The following is a 19,447-nucleotide window of genomic DNA, read 5'->3' on the forward strand; positions in this document are numbered from 1 at the left end:
GACGTCGGGACTCGGACCGTCACCTCATCCACAACCTTCTTATCATGTGCGAACGCTAACCACATGACCACAGTGAATTCTTACGGTTGGCACCTTTGCACGGATACACGATTTACATAACAGACGCCTAAAACTTCTTTCGCGGTTTTATCGGAATTCCCAGAGTAGTCACCTTAAAACTTTCACATTATGTTGTTTTAATGGCCTACTAAAGGTGTACAAAGTCTGAAGTAAATCCGTGACCCCAACTTCGCGGCCTCCCCTTGTTGGATTGGGTATGCGCCTTCTTCAGTTGCGAAGCAGAAAACGGTGGTCCTATCACAGATATTGCCAGTCGTCAGTAATGCATTGCACAAGTGAGAGGCGTCAGTTTGAGAACCATTCAGCTGTCGTTTGGAACTGGCAATGCTTCAGTCCCCGTCTGTGCCTCTACCTGCGCCTGCCGCCTTCATTGTGAATCCGACTATAGACACAGAAGCTGGTATATTAACATTTCTCGCGGCGACATCTGTGTCCAAAATATTCTTGGTCTTGATGCTGCATTTAGTAAAATAAGAACTCGAGCTTTTGACAGCTACTCCCGACCATCCTTTGTCACCATCAACAGTACCAATTCCCAAAACAGAACAATGCTGAAGAGTAGAGGGGTAGATCGTGTAACTAACGAGGAGGTAATGAATAGAATTGGAGAGACCAGAAAGTTGTGCAACAACTTCACCAAAAGAAGGGATCGGTTGATAGGACGCATTCTGAGACACCAAGGGATCATCAGTTTAATATTGGTGGGATGTGTGGAAGCTAAAAATCATCAAGAGATGAATACAGTAAGCATATACGAAAGGATGTAGGTTTCAGTAGTTATTCGGAGATGAAGAGGCTTGCACAGGTAGAGTAGCATGGAGAGTTGCATCAAACCAGTCTTCGAACTAAAGACCACAACAAAAACCACCAGTGAATGCCTTTTAGCAAGTATTCTCCCTATATGGACTACATCCTATAGCATGATTAGTCGTCTCGTTGGTGTGTTGCCCTGTAAGTCTCGAGCCAGCGCAGCTCTGTGTGGAGTTGGTACATAATTTTTTTGGTACCACTCAGAGATAAATATATGAGTAGGGAGGGAGTCAGGGGCGCTGCTAGCCCCCAGAACTACATCTGTTTATTCTTAAACTCAAAAAAATTATTACCAACATAGTTTTAGGGTTTAAGAGTCGCGACAATTATTTCGCTATTGTACTTGGTATTATAATAGCCTAAGCAAACAGCTTCGTTTAGAGAATTTAGAAACGGCACGGAAACACAAAATATCTGAGCTCACCCACCCCTCAGACAAAATCCTTACTTCGGCTATGATACTACTAAACTTACCTAAGCAATATTTAATATTGCACTTGTGATTCACTGTCCAGTTACTGACGGACCCGGCAAACCATTGTGTCATCATATTTTTTTGCACATGCACGTACTATCCTAGTACTAGTTACTAATTTATTTATCTTTATTACTACACGGTCCAGTCACATTAAAATCACTACCGTCCGTGTTAAATGTCCATGCCACAGACCCAAGTGGCAGCACTAGCAATGGGGGGGTCTAGAAAGTATGTCTGGGAAGGGCGGGGGGGGGGGGGTGGATGGACGCGGAAAAAAGTGCAGTCGTTGTCGTAATGCGGAAACGGAGCTGTTTATCTGACGTCCAAAAGTGCGTGACCATTGGCTCTTATGCCGAGGGTTGGAGCACTTCCGAAACATAGTTAATGCATACCGTGCATGGCAAAATGACGCTATCCAAAACTGGCCCGGAGGTAACTGTTGTGCAGCTGCAGCATGGGGCGTGGATCACAGGGGTAAACGACGACTGCGTTGAGGAATTGGCCGCCCATAAAAACCAAGGGGTTACCGAAAGTGTCTCCTCAACTAGCGTCCAGCCAACGTTGCTATGCGTGGACCTCCGCAGCAGGTGCCTGGTTCGTACAGCCAGCTGACTGCTGTTCATCGGAGACGAAGGCTGGAATTTGTCCGTCAACGCCGCAACTGGACGTCCACTGAGTGACGACAGGTGGCCTTTTCAGATTAATCACGTTTTATGCTGCTTCCGACACATGGGCATTGGCCTGCGCGGCGCGAAACGTTTGAAAGAAAACACTCCGCTACAGTCCTTTTAAGGGTCCAGGCGAGATCAGGAAGTGTTATGGTATAGGGAATGTTTTCGTGGTATTCCCTGGGTAATCTGTCATTCTGGAAGGCACAGTGGTTCAACACAAGTATGCATCTGTCATTGAGGACGACTTCCGTGCAGTTTGTTTCTCCTCTTCACGACGGCATCTACCAGTAGGACAATGCAACGTGTCACACAGCTCGCAGTCTACGTCCGTGGTTCGAAAAGCACCAGGATGGATTTACTGTAGTCCCCTAGCCACCAAACTCCCCGCATTCAAATCCAATCTAGCATCTGTGAGACCACCTCGGTCGGGCTGTTTGCGGCACGGATTCTCAACCGAGCGCAGTTGGTCACAGCACTGCAGTCGGCATGGCTCCACGTCCCTGCCGGTACCTTCCAGAATTTGTTTGCATATCAGGCAGTGGTCCGCGCTTCAAGAGGTCGATAATTTGGCTCCTGACAGGTGGTCACGTTAACGTGCCCGAACAATATAAAACACTATCCCGGAACCCAGTACCATTTGCAGTGTAGGGGCAACAAAAATTCTATTTTTCAGTTTTTGCGCAGTTATTGACCGATGTTAAAAATTTGAAACGCCATCATAATCAACTCTTTAACAGGTAAACTATTATTTTACAAGTTTAATACAAATTTTGGAATTTGGAAATTTGTGGTAAGATCCTATGGAACCAAACTGCTGAGGTCACCGGTCCCTAGGCATACGCACTACGTAATTTAACTTAAACTGACTTACGCTAGGGACAACACACACACACCCATGCCCGAGGAAGGGCTCGAACCTCCGATGGGGGAAGCCGTGTGAATCGTGGCAAGGCGCCCCTAGACCGCGCGGCTACCCAGCACGGCGTTTAACACAATGAAGACAGTATCACAGTTACCACAGCTCGTGGTCTTGCGGTAGTGTTCGCACTTCCCGCACACGGGGTCCTGGGTTCGATTCCCGGCGGGGTCAGGGATTTTTCCTTGCTTCAAGATGACTGGGTGTTGTTGTGTCGTGTTCATCATGATCATTCATCCCCATTACGGTCAGAGGAAGGCAAAGGCAAACCACCTCCGCTAGGACCTTGCCTAGTACGGCGGTGTGGGTCTCCCGCATCGTCCCCTATGCTCAGAGTGTGGGACCTCATCATCATCACAGTTACAAAACTGCGTGTTTCTCATCAGCCAGCGTAACCGACGTCGGGAAAATACCCTGACTTCATTCACCCTCTGTTGGAAAACGAGAGCACTTGGCAGCTTCCATTTCAAACCTTTGTGAAGCTTTTTCTCACTGACACTTCCCACAAAATGACACAAGGACATTTTCGCTGCCCACGCATTAAAACTTCAGTGCCGGGGGCAGAGTTTTAATTTATTACTGCGTTACTACTAACTCCATTCTCAACATAGTTTGCAGAGAGCGTCCAGGGCCAGCCATTGTGGTCAAGCGGTTCTAGGCGCTTCACTCCGGAACCACGCGGCTGCTACGGTCGCAGGTTCGGATCCTACCTCGGGCATGGATGTGTGTGATGTCCTTAGGTTAGTTAGGTTTAGGTAGTTCTAAGTCTAGGGGACTGATGACCTCAGATGTTAAGTCCCATAGTGCTTAGAGCCACTTGAACCATTCACGTATATCAGTGAAGGTACCTGAAAAGTTATATCGCTGTATGTTAGGAGGGCAGTAGATACGATGTCACAGACATTTAGATGCGCGAAGAACTTGGATTTTTATTAAAATTAGGTGCAAATGACGCAGTTTACACTGATGAGTCGAAACATTACGACCATTTCCCACCGCGAGGTTGAATGCCTCTTGGTGATGTTACAGGCACGTGACACAGAAAGGAAAGAATGTAAGCAGAAGGGAGACGAATGCACAGTCATTATGGCGAAGATAAGGGCGGTTCTGACAAAGGCCACATTGTTGTGGAGTTGCGGCTGGAAACGAGAATCTCTGAAACGGTGAGTCTTGTCGCCTGGTGGCGTGATACTGTCGTGAGCACCTACGGAAAGTGGTTAAAGGATGGTGAAATAACGAGTAGTCAGTATGGACGAGCACGCGCAGGCACAAGTGTTTCGGAGCTCACCGTTCAAAGGCCAGTGTGGAACATGGAGCTCCACATCACACGACCCCTACTTGTTCCCGTGTTGACCCAACGACATCGTCAGTTGTGATTGCAGTGGGGTCCGTATCACTGAATTTTCACATTGGATCAATAGAAACGTGTCGCCTGTCCATTGAATCGTGTTTTTTGTTGGAACGGTACGATGGTTGGGTCCTTACACGCCGTTATCGAGGCGAACGAAATGGCTCTGAGCACTATGGGACTTAACATCTCAGGTCATCAGTCCCCTAGAACTTAGAACTACTTAAACGTAACTAACCTAAGAACATCACACACATCCATGCCCGAGGCAGGATTCGAACCTGCGACCGTAGCGGTCGCGCGGTCCCAGACTGAAGCGCCTAGAACCGCTCGGCCACCAGCGGCCGGCTCGAGGCGAACGGCTTCACGAGAGACGCACTGCGCCACAGATGCAGGTCGGCGAGGGCACAGTTACGCTATGGGGTACATGTAGTTGGGCTTCCATGGGATCATGACGGCAGTGAGCTACGTGAACATTATTACGGACCACCTGCATCACTTCTTGCTTGGAGTCTCCTATGGCGATGACATCTTCTAGCGGGATGACTGTCCGTGTTTCAAGGTCAGAATCGTCCTACAGTGGCTTAAGGGGTATTGTAATGAACTCACATTGATGTCTTGGACAGCAAATGTGCTTGAGCCGTACCCACTGGAACACAAATCGGGCGCCAGCCGCGTGCCTGTAAACCACGACCTGGTAATTTTCAGGAATTGCTTGACCTGTGCATAAGCATCTGGTGCCATACAGCCTACTTCTGGAATCCTGTCAAGGACTTGTAGAATCCATGCCAAGCACCATCTCTGTTGCACTGTGTTTGAAAAGTGGAACAACACGCTGCAAAACAGATGGTCATAATGCTTTGGATCATCGGCGTATATTCATCCATTTTTTTTTCATAATAAGTTCACCTGGCGACTTCCAACAAATTTTAAGCATAATTTCGAAATTTTTCTACACTTTTCATCGCTTCCACGCTGACTTTCAAATATTGAACACATTAACTCATCTGTAACGTAATCTGACATTTTAAGCTGTTTCATACATGGGAGTTTATTTCTTTAAAGTCCGCCCCCGATAGCTTAATGGTCAGCGTGACGGATTGTCAATCCTCTGGACCCGAGTTCGATTCCCGGTTGGGTCGGGGAATTTTCTCCGCCCAGTGACTGGGTGTTGTGGTGTCCTCATCATCATCCTATCATCCTCATCGACTGCAGGTCGCCGAAGTGGCGTCAGATTGAAAGACCGGCATCCGGCGAACGGTCTGCCCGATAGGGGGCCCTAACCATACGATTAAACAAATTTCCTTAAAGAATCTGGGGTTTACTGGTAAAATCACTATTACGTACGCTACTACACAACAGACATAGCACTGATCTCAAAGCATTTCTGCATTAGTTGTTGAATTATACTGAAGCATTCGTTCGTGGTCACTGTTAACTGGATATCACATCAAGGCCATCATTCTCTCACCAGCGCCCATCACCGGCAGCTTCCCTCTGACTGCCCGCTCACAGCTGTGTTTCTGTCTCTAATATCTACTATACTCACAATCTAACTTGACATTTTTGTAGGCGGTGCTAGGAGCAGAAGCACACGACGGCCTGCCAGCGTACTGGTTGCTGCGTGGATGGGTTAGGTGGTGGAGAGGGGAATGGGGAGGAATGGAGGTGGGGGCTTCTAGCAAGCACGCAGTACACACAATAAATATTGAATTCAGAACTTAGACCATTCATAATATAGTCCACACATGACGACAAAATCTCGGTAAGCTGACTTGTGAAATTCGTTTGCAGGTGCCTTTCAAACAAACTTATTTTTTCTTGTTTGCAGTAATTTTAGTAACCTATTTCCTTGGAGGAATATCGCAGATAGTTATTTTATCAACAACCGTACTTGATACATGCACTGAGTCACAGGGGTAGGCGAGTGGGGGCTGTATTACGCTATGGTGGACATTCACCTGATCTGCACTGGGACCTGCGGTAATAATCGAAGGCCCCATCAGAAGTTTGGATGAAGTGAATCACTTCGTACTTGATGTCCTTCCCCAGCTGAGATGGCATCTTCCAGGAGGATAACTCTCCATGTCACAAGAGCAGAATCTTTCTACAGTGATCTGAGGAATATGATACTGATATCACGTTGATGTTTCACTGAACACCGTGAAAGCATCTGGGACACTAACGGGTGCCAGTTTATGCCCAACAACCACAGACCCGTAGTTTACGTTCAGTGCGTGTTCTGCGCATAGACTGTAATGCCATGGAGCTCAGAAAACGTACCGTGGACTTGTTGAACCTACGACACGCACTCGCTGCTGCATCCCATTCCAAGTGGGTCCAATACGCTCACAATCAGTTGATCACTATGTTTTGGGTGGAAAAATATGTGTTGTAATATACAAAATATCAACCGGAAGCTAGTTGTTTTTATTTGTTCATATACAAAACTTTGGAACTTATATTTTACTTAATGTGAAAAATGGCTATAGTCTTACCATCTGTGAAATGTATGCATCTTTGCCTAGAAATACAACAATTCTAAGATTAACCATCACAAAAAGCCATGCAGCAAACTTTTTTTGTGTGTAAGCTTTGTCGCTTGAGTCTTGTGGTATCAGAAAGAAACTGAAGTCATATACAGTGCAACATTTTTTTTTTCCTTTTCGTCTGTCTTTAGGATCTAAAGAATAGTATGGCGTGATAGAAAAAGTGGGCTATATCATTTCTCGTAATACTATTAAAAAGATTTTACACTGTTTTTGAGAATCCAGCTGAAAACTAAATGTATCTTGCCACACTGATGTGTTTCCTACCACTCCTGTGGAAACGGTAAACCAAGTACCGCAAAATGTATCAAAAAGTGGGTAGTCGCTGAAGAAAATATAATTATAAAAAATTACACAGAACTGTAATTGCAATGTTTCAAACTTCGTTTGCTTCTCTCTCACTTGGCAGATGTATAATAATAATGTTCGATATTCCACAGATATTATTATTAATTTTTTTTTCTTTATTGTGATTTCATTCCCCTGCCCCATATGGCCAGGGGAGGGCTGGCAACAGCACTGTCCGCAACTCTTCAGCCAAGTAGCATTACAATGGAATAGAAACAGGAAATTATACATTAAAAAAGGGCGGAAAAAGGAAGATATAGAAACATGGAGACAATGGGAGTTAAAATATACACTGACAGGGGGACGTTCATTGGGAGGACAGCTAAAAAAGTCGACATAAAGTTAAAAGAACTCAGCTGGCGATCTGTGGGACACTTAAAATTCACTGGAGTCTGACATACAAGTTAAAAGTCAGCCACCGTATAAAAGTAGAGAGAACGAGACACATTTAAGCGATGGAACAAACACAAAAAATAAAAACTTCTGGAAGGGACCTGCCGAGGGACGGGAGGCCTGAGAGAAGGAAGAGAGCTCGAGGGGGTGGAAGAAACAGAAAAAAAGAGTGGTCGGGGGGGGGGGCACTAAGAAGCAGGAGACAAGCGGCGAGGGAGATGCAACAGTTGGCCCTGAGACATGGCCAATGGCTTTTACTGACCACCGAGCTTATGTCTGTGCCTCGCCTTGTCTCCTGACAGACGAGACATACTAGGAGACCATTGAAACTGAATGTTTCCCACCTCCGCGATAAGACCTACCGTCGTGAGGCTGAGGATACTTGCCGCCGATGCCAGTGACGACAACGAGCTTACAGTTCCACACTGATTACTAGTGTCAGACCTGCCAAATGCAGGGCATTTATCGGGTAGTGTAGAGATACACTCATAAAAAAAAGAGTTCCTGAAGACAGACGTTGACTGTGGATATTGTACCACAGACACAGTCCCTTTGACTGTTCAGAGACGTCACTAAACCCGCCCAAAAATTAAACAACCATTCATGAGCAGCGCCTATGAGACAGAAGGGGTCCGACAGCCGATCAGTTCCAGTCACTGCACCAGGAAGGAGGTACATGGCTCGAATTGTCTGTAGTTCGACCATGCCAAGACGGTCAATACCGCGGTTCGATCATGACTGCATTGTTACTTTGTGCCAGGAAGGGCTCTCAACAAGGGAAGTGTCCAGGCGTCTCGAACCAAAGCGATGTTGTTCGGACATGGAGGAGATACAGACAGACAGGAAATGCCGTTGACATGCCTCGCTCTGGCTGCCCAAGGGCTACTACAGCAGTGGATGACCGATACCTTCGGATTATGGCTCTGAGGAATCCTGATAGCAACGCCACCACGTTGAATAATGCTTTTCCTGCAACTACAGGATGTCGTGCTACGACTCAAACTGTGCACAGTAGGCTGTATGATGCGCAACGTCACTCCCGACGTCCATGGCGTGGTCCATCTTTGCAACCGCAACACTATGTAGGGCGGTAAAGATGGGCCCAACAACATGTCGAATGGACAGCTCAGGATTGGCATCACGTTCTCTTTACCAATGAGTGTCGCATATGCCTTCAACCAGACAATCGTTGGAGACGTGTTTGCAGGCAATCCGGTCAGGCTGAACGCCTCAGACGCACTGTCCAGTAAGTGCAGCACGGTGGAGTTTCCCTGCTGGCATTATGTGGGTCCGACTTTCGCCGCTGGTGGTCATGGAAGGCGCCGTAATGGCTGTACGATATGTGAATGCCATCTTCCGACCGATAGTGCAACCATATTAGCAGCATATTGGTGAGGCATTCGTCTTCATGGACGGCAATGCTCGCCCCCATCGTGCACATTACTTCCTTCAGGACAACGACAACGCTCGACTAGAGTGGCCAGCATGTTCTCCTGACAAGAAACCCTATCGAACATGCCAGGGATGGACTGAAAACGGCTCTTTATGACGATGTGACCCACCAACCACTCTGAGGATCCACACCGAATCGCCGTTTAGGAGTGAGACAATATGGACCAACAGTGCCTTGATGAACTTGTGGATAGTATTCCACGACGAATACAGGGATCCATCAATACAAGAGGACGTGCTACTGGGTATTAGAGGTACCGGTGTGTGCAGAAATCTGGACCACCACCTCTGAAGGCCTCGCTGTATGGTGGTACAATATGCAATGTGTGGTTTTCATGAGCAATAAAAAGGGCGGAAATGATGTTTATGTTTACCTCTATTTCAATTTTCTTTACAAGTTCCGGAAGTCTCGGAACCGTGATGATGCAAAACCTTTTTTAATGGAAGAAACAAGATATGGAAATTCGACTTTGCTATCATGTGACAGTTCTTTGCTTTACATCTTCTGCGTGTATGGTTACGTCTGCTAAAAATGTGTTGTCTTGACATTGGTAATATTTAATTTAGTGTATTTATTAGTTACGTTCTAATGTGTTTAGTTATACTGAGAGAAAGACCATATTGTGGATCCACACTAAAGATATCATAGCAGTCAAGCTTACAGATACATATAAAGCGAGAAATGTGGGTTCGAGTCCCTCTCCGGCACAAATTTTCAACTTTCACCACTGAATTATTTCTTTGTCCAGTTGTGGTCAAGGCTGGCCATTCCCTTGAAACAATGCTATATTGCTAAGTCTCGCCATTTTGTTTCCTAGGTAAGGATGGCAACGAGTGGAGACAATACGCTCGGACCCGAAGTCATCTGACTTATACCGATCCCTCTTTGCAACAAAAGTGCCAAGTCATATTGTGACCTTGTTTAGTTCGTGCCTCTGTGTGTTGCAGACGCTGTCGTTCGCGTACATGCTGGGCGTGATCTCCGCCTTCCACAGCACGTACATCGTGTTCATGGCGGCCGCCGTGACCGCCGTCGTGTGCCTGCTCGTCACCCTGGTGGCCACCTTCTCCAAGGTAAACGTCCGGTCCATGGAACGGGAAGCCAACGAGAAGGTAGTGAGACGGGGATCGGTCTAATGTTAAATCACAATACAATACCATCTAGGTCTGTTATCATAAAGGCAACGTAGGACCTCTATCTTCCAAAGATTTCTCACAAGGAAGGTCGCACTGCGGTTCGTCCTTTAAAAGGCGTACGATCGTCAAAAAACCAGATATCGAAATAAATGACCACGAGATATAAAGGCAGCTGAAATCGTTCAACAGGGTAAAGGCACTCAGTTATTTGTTGGGTATATTCCAGTCTCTGTTTTCCTCTACTGCTTTTAACCTCTACAGCTCCCTCTAACACGTGTCCCATCATCCTGTCCCTTCTTCCTCCCAGTGTTCTCCACATATTCCTTTCCTCGTCTATTCTGCAAAGAACCTCCTTATTTCTTACTTTATCAGTCCATCTAATCCTCAACACTCTCCTGTAGCACCACATCTTGAATGCTTCGATTTTCTTCTGTTCCGGTTTTCCCACAGTCCATCTTTGACTACAACACAATGTTGTGCTCCAAACGTGCAGTCCCAGAAATTTCTTTCTCGGATCAAGGCTTCTGTTTGATACCAGTAGATTTCACTTTACTGGGGGTGCCTTTCTGGCCAGTGCTGACCCACTTTTATGCCCTCCTTGCTCCGGCCGTCATGGATTATTTTGCTACGTAGGTAGCAGAATTCCTTAACGTCATCTATTTCGTGATCACCAGTTCTAATGTTAAGTTTCTCGCTGCCCTCATTTCTGCTACTTCTCATTAGTTTCATTTTTCTTCGACTTATTCTCAAACCATGTTCTTTACTAATTACACTGCTCATTCCGTTGAGCAGATCCTGAAATTCTTCTTCGCTTTCACTGAGGATAGCATTGTCATTGATATCCTTTCACTTTGTCTTTTAATTTCACTCCTGAATCTTTGTTTTATTTCCATCAATGCTTCTTCTATGTATAAACTGAACAGTAGGGAGGAAAAACTACATTCCTGCCTTACACTCTTTTTTATCCGAGCACTTCGTTCTTGGTCGTCCACTGTTATATTTCCCCCTTGGCTCTTGTACTTATTGTATATTATCCGTTTTTCCCTTCAGCTTACCCCCGTTTTTCTCAAAATTACTAAAATCTTGCATCCCTTTACATCATTGACAAATCCTATGAAGGTGTCTTGATTTTTCTTTAGCCTTGCTTCCATTATCAACGGCGAAGTCAGAATTGCCTCTCCGGTGGCTTTACCCTTCCTAAAGCCAAACTGATCGTCAACTAACACCACCTCAATTTTCGTTTCCATTCTTCTGCATAGTATTCTTGTTAGCATGAGCTGTTAAGCTGACTGTGCGATGCCTGTCGCAGTTTTCGGCTCTTACTATCTTTGGTATTGCATGAGTGATATTTTCTCGAAAGTCTGATGCTATATTACCAGTTTCATTTATTCTGCTCACCAACGTGAATAGTCGCTTTGTTGTTGCTTTCCCAAATGATTTTAGAAATTCCGATGGAATGTTATTAATCCCTTATGCCATATTTGATCTTAAGTCATTCTGACTCTATTACTGGATACTCTATGTCATCTACATCGACTCCAGCTTCTCCTTCTACAACATCATCAGACAAGTAATATATATACAGGGTGAGTCATAAACGAGGAAAAATATGCCGTGCAAATTGTCACACACTGAGCTACAATCATAGATTCGTTTTCCGCATGTTCCTATGTCAATAAATGACAATGCTATTGAATGGTAGAAATATGGAAATATGAAGTGGACTTCTGCGTGTTACCGTGCGCCGACATTGGCCAAGGGGACAGATCGGCAACTGGGCACAACATGCAAGTGCTGCAGGTAGTCTAGCCGCTCACGAGAAGGCGAGGCATGCGGCGCCAAGCGACGGTCTGCGTGACCCTGCGAGCAACGACAGCGCCGACATCTCTCTCGTGCCGGTTACGCTGGCCTGTATTATGTACCGTGGCTAGTTGGCATAGGGGAAGGAACCTGAGGAGGGGCTGCACTACTGTACATGAACGTTTTATAATTTGGTTTTTGTGCCCCAGACTTAGTTTTAAGAAATGAGAACATAGATGCAGAACACAAAATACAACTACACAGGTATGTGGCAGTCAATACAAACGAATACAATACAGCTGTACAAATCGAAACTAATATAGAAACACATGACCAGAAGCTGCAGTGGCGGTTTGTAAGTACTGTTCGAAATGATGGCCACGATGTGTGTGGCAAAGTTGAAATCTTCGCAGGAAGGCTTGCCGAACACGATCCAAGATGTCTGTATCTCTTTGCGTAATATCACAGACACGTTGTATTCTGCGTTGAAGGGTGTTGACATCAACAACCTCTCCTTCATAAATCACACATTTCAGATGGCCCCACAAAAAGAAATCAGTGGATTGAGGTCTGGCGATCTTGCTGGCCATGCTACAGGGCCTCCACGACCGATCCATTTCGAAGGGAAGGCATTCTCCACGTGGCGTTGCATTGTGCCACTGAAGTGAGCGGGGGCACCATCAGGCACGTACCACAGGTTCATACGAGAGGCCAGACTAACGTCTTCCAACAATTCCGGTAATGTAGTAGCATCCAGGAAACGCAGATACCACTCTCCTGTAAGCCTTTGTGGTAGCACGTGTGGCCCTGTGAGATGGTGATCAATAATGCCACACACCAGATATTGACACCACATCATTGTTGGTACCCTCGTATCACTGTGCTGTGGGGGTTTTCTTCCGCCCACTCGTGCCAATTATGTGAATTCACTATACCCTCCTTCGCGAAATAGGCTTCGTCGGTGAACAGTACTGTTCGTGAAAAATGCTGGTCGTGTGTCCGACGCTGTAGCATAAAGTTGCAGAAGTCTGGCCTGGTAGACTTCCGGCAATAATGCCTGCACCTTCTACATGCGAAAGGGAAGGTAATGGTTTCTATGGAGTACTCGCATAACAGTAGATTGTGACATTCCGACCGCAATGGCGAGGGACCTGGTGCTTATTGTTCGGTCCTCCGCAACAGTTCGTAACACTTTTTCTTCGTCATCCGCACTTTACGACCACGGTCGGCCACGACCACTAATTCCTGGAGGTGCTACACATGCACCATACTCCCTTAAGCGCCTGTCCACAGAGTAAAACGTTTTTGCGGATGGAAGGCGCCAGCTAGGGAACCTCTCGTGATAGAGATGCCTTGCAACGACAACTCTTCCATCTCCAAGCCCGTAGGTGAGGTGGATGTAGGCGTATTCCTCGTTTGTGAAACTTGCCATGCTACTGTAGTAACACTGCGACCCAGCCATTACCAGCTGTCAACACGGCGAGTATCGGGCAGAGTGAGCAGCGCAGAGGTGTTGTAAAAGCACCTTTCTTTGTTTAAATTGCTTAAGTATCTTAATTGAAAATATTGTTTTGTGGGATCAGTGATATGAAGGTTTTCATCTTAGGCTGTGAATTTATTTTCTATTTGTTCTTTGAGTTTTTTCTTTGTTTTTTCAAGAACTATAAACATCTATTATTTAATAATTGATTATAGAGTTTTTGTTGAATGAGAACTTTTTAATTTGAATGGTTCTGTGGTTGTTATCGCTTCGGGTTTGGATTGAATGTCTCTTATTTTTATGTCTTTTGTTATATATATTTCTTCTTTGGTAATTTACTGTAGAGAGGATTATTTGTCAGGTGAAAAAAAATATAAATCGTTTTATTATTAATGTTTTAATATTTATTCTTTCAATAGGGTTTTTAATTATTAGTCTTAATTTGATTAGAATTTTGTTAGGATGGGATGGTTTACGTTTGGTTTCTTATTGTTTAGCTATTTATTACCAAAATGTAAAATCTTATAGTGCAGGTATATTAACTGCTCTTTCTGATCCGATTGGTGATGTTGCCATTTTAATTTATATTGCTTGAATGTTAAATTTTGGTGGTTGAAATTATATTTATTATAATGATTTTATTTCTGGTTCTTTTGAAATAACGTTTATTACTGTATTCATTGTTTTAGCAGCCATAACCAAGAGAGCTTAGATTCCTTTTTCTTTTCGACTTCCTGGTGCTATGACTGCTCCTACCCCATTTTCTGCTTTAGTCCACTCTTCTACTCTTGTTACTGTGGGGGCTTTTTTATTAATTCGTTTTAGACCAATATTAGATACTTATAATTGTGGTTGGTTTTTACTTTTAATTGGTTGTATAACTATGTTTATGGCTAGATTGTGGGGTAATTTTGAATCTGATTTAAAGAAAATTATTGCTCTTTCTACTTTAAGACAACTTGGTTTAATAATAAGAATTTTGGCTATAGGTTGTCCGAAGCATGCTTTTTTTTCATTTATTGGCTATGCTTTATTTAGGGCATTGTTATTTATGTGTGCAGGTTCAATAATTCATAATTTAAAGGATTCTCAGGATATTCATTTTATGGGTTCAATTGTTAATTTTATGCCTTTAACTTCTGTTTGTTTTAATGTATCTAGTTTATCTTTATGTGGAATACCTTTTTTGGCTGGTTTTTATTCAAAAGATTTCATTCTTGAAATGGTTTGTTTGAGATGAATTAATTGTTTAATTTCTTTTCTTAATTTTTTCTACTGGTTTAACTGGTTCTTATTCTTTTCGTTTCTTTATTATTCAATTTTCTTTTGATGATAAGGGTTATTATATTTCATTTGGTACAATTGGTTTATTGTTTGCTGCTGTTTTTGGTGGTAGTCTTTTATCTTGATTTATTTCCCCTATTCCTCATGTGCCTGCTTTGCCTTATTATTTAAAGTTTTTGACAATTACAGTTGTTATTTTAGGTGCTTATTTGGGATATCATATTTCTAAGTTTGATTTTTCTCATAATTTGTTTTCTTTAGGTATACTATCTTTTGTTAGACTTGCTGATTCTATGTGAGTTATACCTTTCCTTTCAACTAAGTTCGTTCGATATATGCCTTTGAAGTTGGGTTATTATGCATCAAAATCATTTGATTATCATTGGGGTGAGTTATTCGGCAGTCAGGGTTTGTATAAATTATTTATTTGCTTAATAGGTTATATTCAAGGTTGATACGATTTGAATTTTAAGATTTATCTTTAACTTTTGTTTTCTGGATATTTATTTTAGTAATGTTATTTTTCTTATACCTAAATAGCTTATAATTAGAGTGTGATGACTGAAGATATTAAGGAGGTATTTTCACTTATAGGTATTTATAAATATAATTTATATTATTTTTACAGTGAAAATGTAATGTTTTACTTAAACTATATAATTTTTAGAAATGCTAACGGAGTTAAACCACTAATATAAAAAGTAAGCAGCTTTCATATTGGCTTTACATTTCCTTAGTTGGAACTTTGCAGTTCAATTATATTATTTACAGTAATACGCCAAAGGTATATTATTTACCAATCTTTCAGGTCGAAACTGAGTGCAATATTTTCGCTTCTTATTCTATTTAGGGTTGATTGGTTATATCAATACTTTTTGAATGCAACCCAAATGTTATAGTTTTCTATAACCGTCTATTCTGCTCATTGTAAAGCTCCTTGGTTTCATTCATGATATAGTCCTCCTAATAGGATTAGAATGAAGAATATTGGTGATGCTGTTCAGATTATAATGTCTGATGTTTTAAAAATAATTACGATTGGTAGGATTAATGTGTATTCTATGTTAAAGATTAGAAAGATTACGGGAATTAAGAAGAATCAGAGGGAGAATGGTATTTGTGCTGATCGTTTAGGATCGAATCCACATTCAAATGGTGATCTTTTTTCCTGGTCATTAATTAATTTTTTTGATAGTGCTGCTGCAAGAATTATAGCGATTATTGGGATAATAAATCTAATGAAAATTCTTGTAGATAGAACTAGGATTGTTTTTCTTGATTTATATCAATCTCTCTGATTGGAAGTCAAATGTACTATTTATACTAGAAAATCCATTTTACCTCATCAATTAATTGAGATATATAGGAATAATCATACATCTACGAAGTGTCAATATCATGCTGCTGCTTCAAAGCCAAAGTGATGTGTTGGTGAGAATTGATTTATTGAGTGTCAAAGTAAGCATGTTGTTAAGAAGATTGTTCTAATAATTACATGGAGTCCATGGAATCCTGATCCAACAAAGAATGCTGATCCATATACTGCATCTGCGATAGTGAAAGGTAATTCTCAATATTCATATGCTCGAAGTATTGAGAAATATAATCCTAACAGTACTGTGAAGAATAAGCCTTGCAGTGCTTGAGTGTGGTTAGATTCTATAAGACTGTGGTGTGCTCATGTTACGACTACTCCTGAGACTAAAAGAATAGCTGTATAAAGTAATGGAATTTGTATAGGATTGAATGGTTGAACTCCTTTTGGAGGTCATAGTATTCCTAGTTCAATTGTTAGTGCTATTCTTCTACTAAAGATGGCTCAAAAGAATTGTACAAGAAATAAGACTTCTGATGCAATAAATAAAATTATTCCTCATTGTAATCCAATTGATACAAATCCTGTATGTAATTCCTGGTATGTTCCTTCATGGACTACATCTCGTCATCATCGAACTGTAGTTAATAAGGTATTTCCAAATCCAATTATGAATAAGTTAATGTTAAATAGGTGAAATCGTTTTTCCAATCCTGATACTAGGACTGTTGCTCCAATTGCTCCTGTTAATGGTCAAGGTCTGTAGTCTACTAAGTGGAAGGGGTGGTTTCAGTGAGTTGTTAACATAAGGTTAGTATACTTCTCTACAGTAAAAAGTATTAAAATTGAGAAAACATAAGCCTGAATTATAGCTACTGCTGATTCTAGAATTAATAGGAATATTTGTCCACTAATTAGTAATGAAATTAAATGTATTGCTATAGGTGGTCCTGTATTTCCTAATAGGTGTCCAGCGATTATATTTGCTGCTAGTCGTACTGCTAATGTACTTGGTCAGATAACATTTCTAATTGTTTCAATTAATACTATAAATGATATTAACGCAGGTGGTGTTTCTTGGGGTACAAGGTGTGTAAATATGTGATTAGTTTGAATGATTCATCCAAGTAGTATAAATCTTAATCATATAGGTAAAGCAATTGCAAATGTTAATGCTAAGTGGCTTGTTCTAGTAAAAATGTAAGGGAATAGTAACATGAAATTATTGAATAATATTATAATGAAAATTGAGATAAAGATGAACGTTGTTCCATTAATGATTTTGGTCCTAACATGGCCCTACCATGGCACTGTACACTCCGTTACCGCCGGCAAAGTGTGATTCACAAGTTCTGATACAATTTCACATACATTACGATTGGGTTTTGTTCTTTCTCGTACCTTTCAAACGCTGGCAGATACACATCAGCTCATTGGTGTGTCATGTGTTGTATCTATGGGCCAATGATATGTCGTGATTGTGAGGCTCGTCTGTATCTCGTTCAATAGTTAACAATTGTTTTTGTTTAACGTACACAGTACACCAATGAGAACGAAATTATGCGTCACATGTTACGCATAGCAGTGTGCGGTCCTCGACATATTTTTCCTCGTTTATGATTCACCGGCTGTCCATTGATAGTGACTGGGCCAAATATCTCACAAAATAAGCATCAAACGAAAAAACTACAAAGAACGAAACTCGTCTAGCTTGAAGGGGGAAACCAGATGGCGCTATGGTTGGCCCGCTGGATGGCTCCGTCATAGGTCAAACGAATATCAACTGCATTTTTTAAATGTGAACCCCATTTTTTATTACATATTCGTGTAGTACGTAAAGAAATACACACCTGGAAATTGAAATAAGAACACCGTGAATTCATTGTCCCAGGAAGGGGAAACTTTATTGACACATTCCTGGGGTCAGATACATCACATGATCACACTGACAGAACCACAGGCACATAGACACAGGCAACAGAGCATGCACAATGTCGGCACTAGTACAGTGTATATCCACCTTTCGCAGCAATGCAGGCTGCTATTCTCCCATGGAGACGATCGTAGAGATGATGGATGTAGTCCTGTGGAACGGCTTGCCATGCCATTTCCACCTGGCGCCTCAGTTGGACCAGCGTTCGTGCTGGACGTGCAGACCGCGTGAGACGACGCTTCATCCAGTCCCAAACATGCTCAATGGGGGACAGATCCGGAGATCTTGCTGGCCAGGGTAGTTGACTTACACCTTCTAGAGCACGTTGGGTGGCACGGGATACATGCGGACGTGCATTGTCCTGTTGGAACAGCAAGTTCCCTTGCCGGTCTAGGAATGGTAGAACGATGGGTTCGATGACGGTTTGGATGTACCGTGCACTATTCAGTGTCCCCTCGACGATCACCAGTGGTGTACGGCCAGTGTAGGAGATCGCTCCAAACACCATGATGCCGGGTGTTGGCCCTGTGTGCCTCGGTCGTATGCAGTCCTGATTGTGGCGCTCACCTGCACGGCGCCAAACACGCATACGACCATCATTGGCACCAAGGCAGAAGCGACTCTCATCGCTGAAGACGACACGTCTCCATTCGTCCCTCCATTCACGCCTGTCGCGACACCACTGGAGGCGGGCTGCACGATGTTGGGGCGTGAGCAGAAGACGGCCTAACGGTGTGCGGGACCGTAGCCCAGCTTCGTGGAGACGGTTGCGAATGGTCCTCGCCGATACCCCAGGAGCAACAGTGTCCCTAATTTGCTGGGAAGTGGCGGTGCGGTCCCCTACGGCACTGCGTAGGATCCTACGGTCTTGGCGTGCATCCGTGCGTCGCTGCGGTCCGGTCCCAGGTCGACGGGCACGTGCACCTTCCGCCGACCACTGGCGACAACATCGATGTACTGTGGAGACCTCACGCCCCACGTGTTGAGCAATTCGGCGGTACGTCCACCCGGCCTCCCGCATGCCCACTATACGCCCTCGCTCAAAGTCCGTCAACTGCACATACGGTTCACGTCCACGCTGCCGCGGCATGCTACCAGTGTTAAAGACTGCGATGGAGCTCCGTATGCCACGGCAAACTGGCTGACACTGACGGCGGCGGTGCACAAATGCTGCGCAGCTAGCGCCATTCGACGGCCAACACCGCGGTTCCTGGTGTGTCCGCTGTGCCGTGCGTGTGATCATTGCTTGTACAGCCCTCTCGCAGTGTCCGGAGCAAGTATGGTGGGTCTGACACACCGGTGTCGATGTGTTCTTTTTTCCATTTCCAGGAGTGTATGATTGTTTTATTTAGGCCACTTTCTTCGCTTTGTGATAGATGACGCTGTAATAGTCACAAACATATGGCTCACAATTTTAGACTAACAGCTGGTAACAGGTGGGTTTTTATATTA

At 43.6% G+C, this 19,447-nt stretch overlaps 1 protein-coding gene across 1 annotated transcript in view; it reads left to right on the forward strand.

Moving 5' to 3' along the window:
* LOC126428403 (protein lifeguard 3-like) overlaps positions 1-19,447 on the forward strand; it is a 98,389-nt gene that overhangs the window by 53,102 nt on the left and 25,840 nt on the right. Inside the window, exon 6 of the mRNA XM_050090324.1 lies at positions 9,995-10,120. Within this exon, the coding sequence (XP_049946281.1) occupies positions 9,995-10,120 (126 nt within the window). The remainder of the gene's footprint in view (positions 1-9,994; positions 10,121-19,447) is intronic.

This window comes from Schistocerca serialis, chromosome 12 (genome assembly GCF_023864345.2).
Source record: "Schistocerca serialis cubense isolate TAMUIC-IGC-003099 chromosome 12, iqSchSeri2.2, whole genome shotgun sequence".
Lineage (NCBI taxonomy): Eukaryota > Metazoa > Arthropoda > Insecta > Orthoptera > Acrididae > Schistocerca > Schistocerca serialis.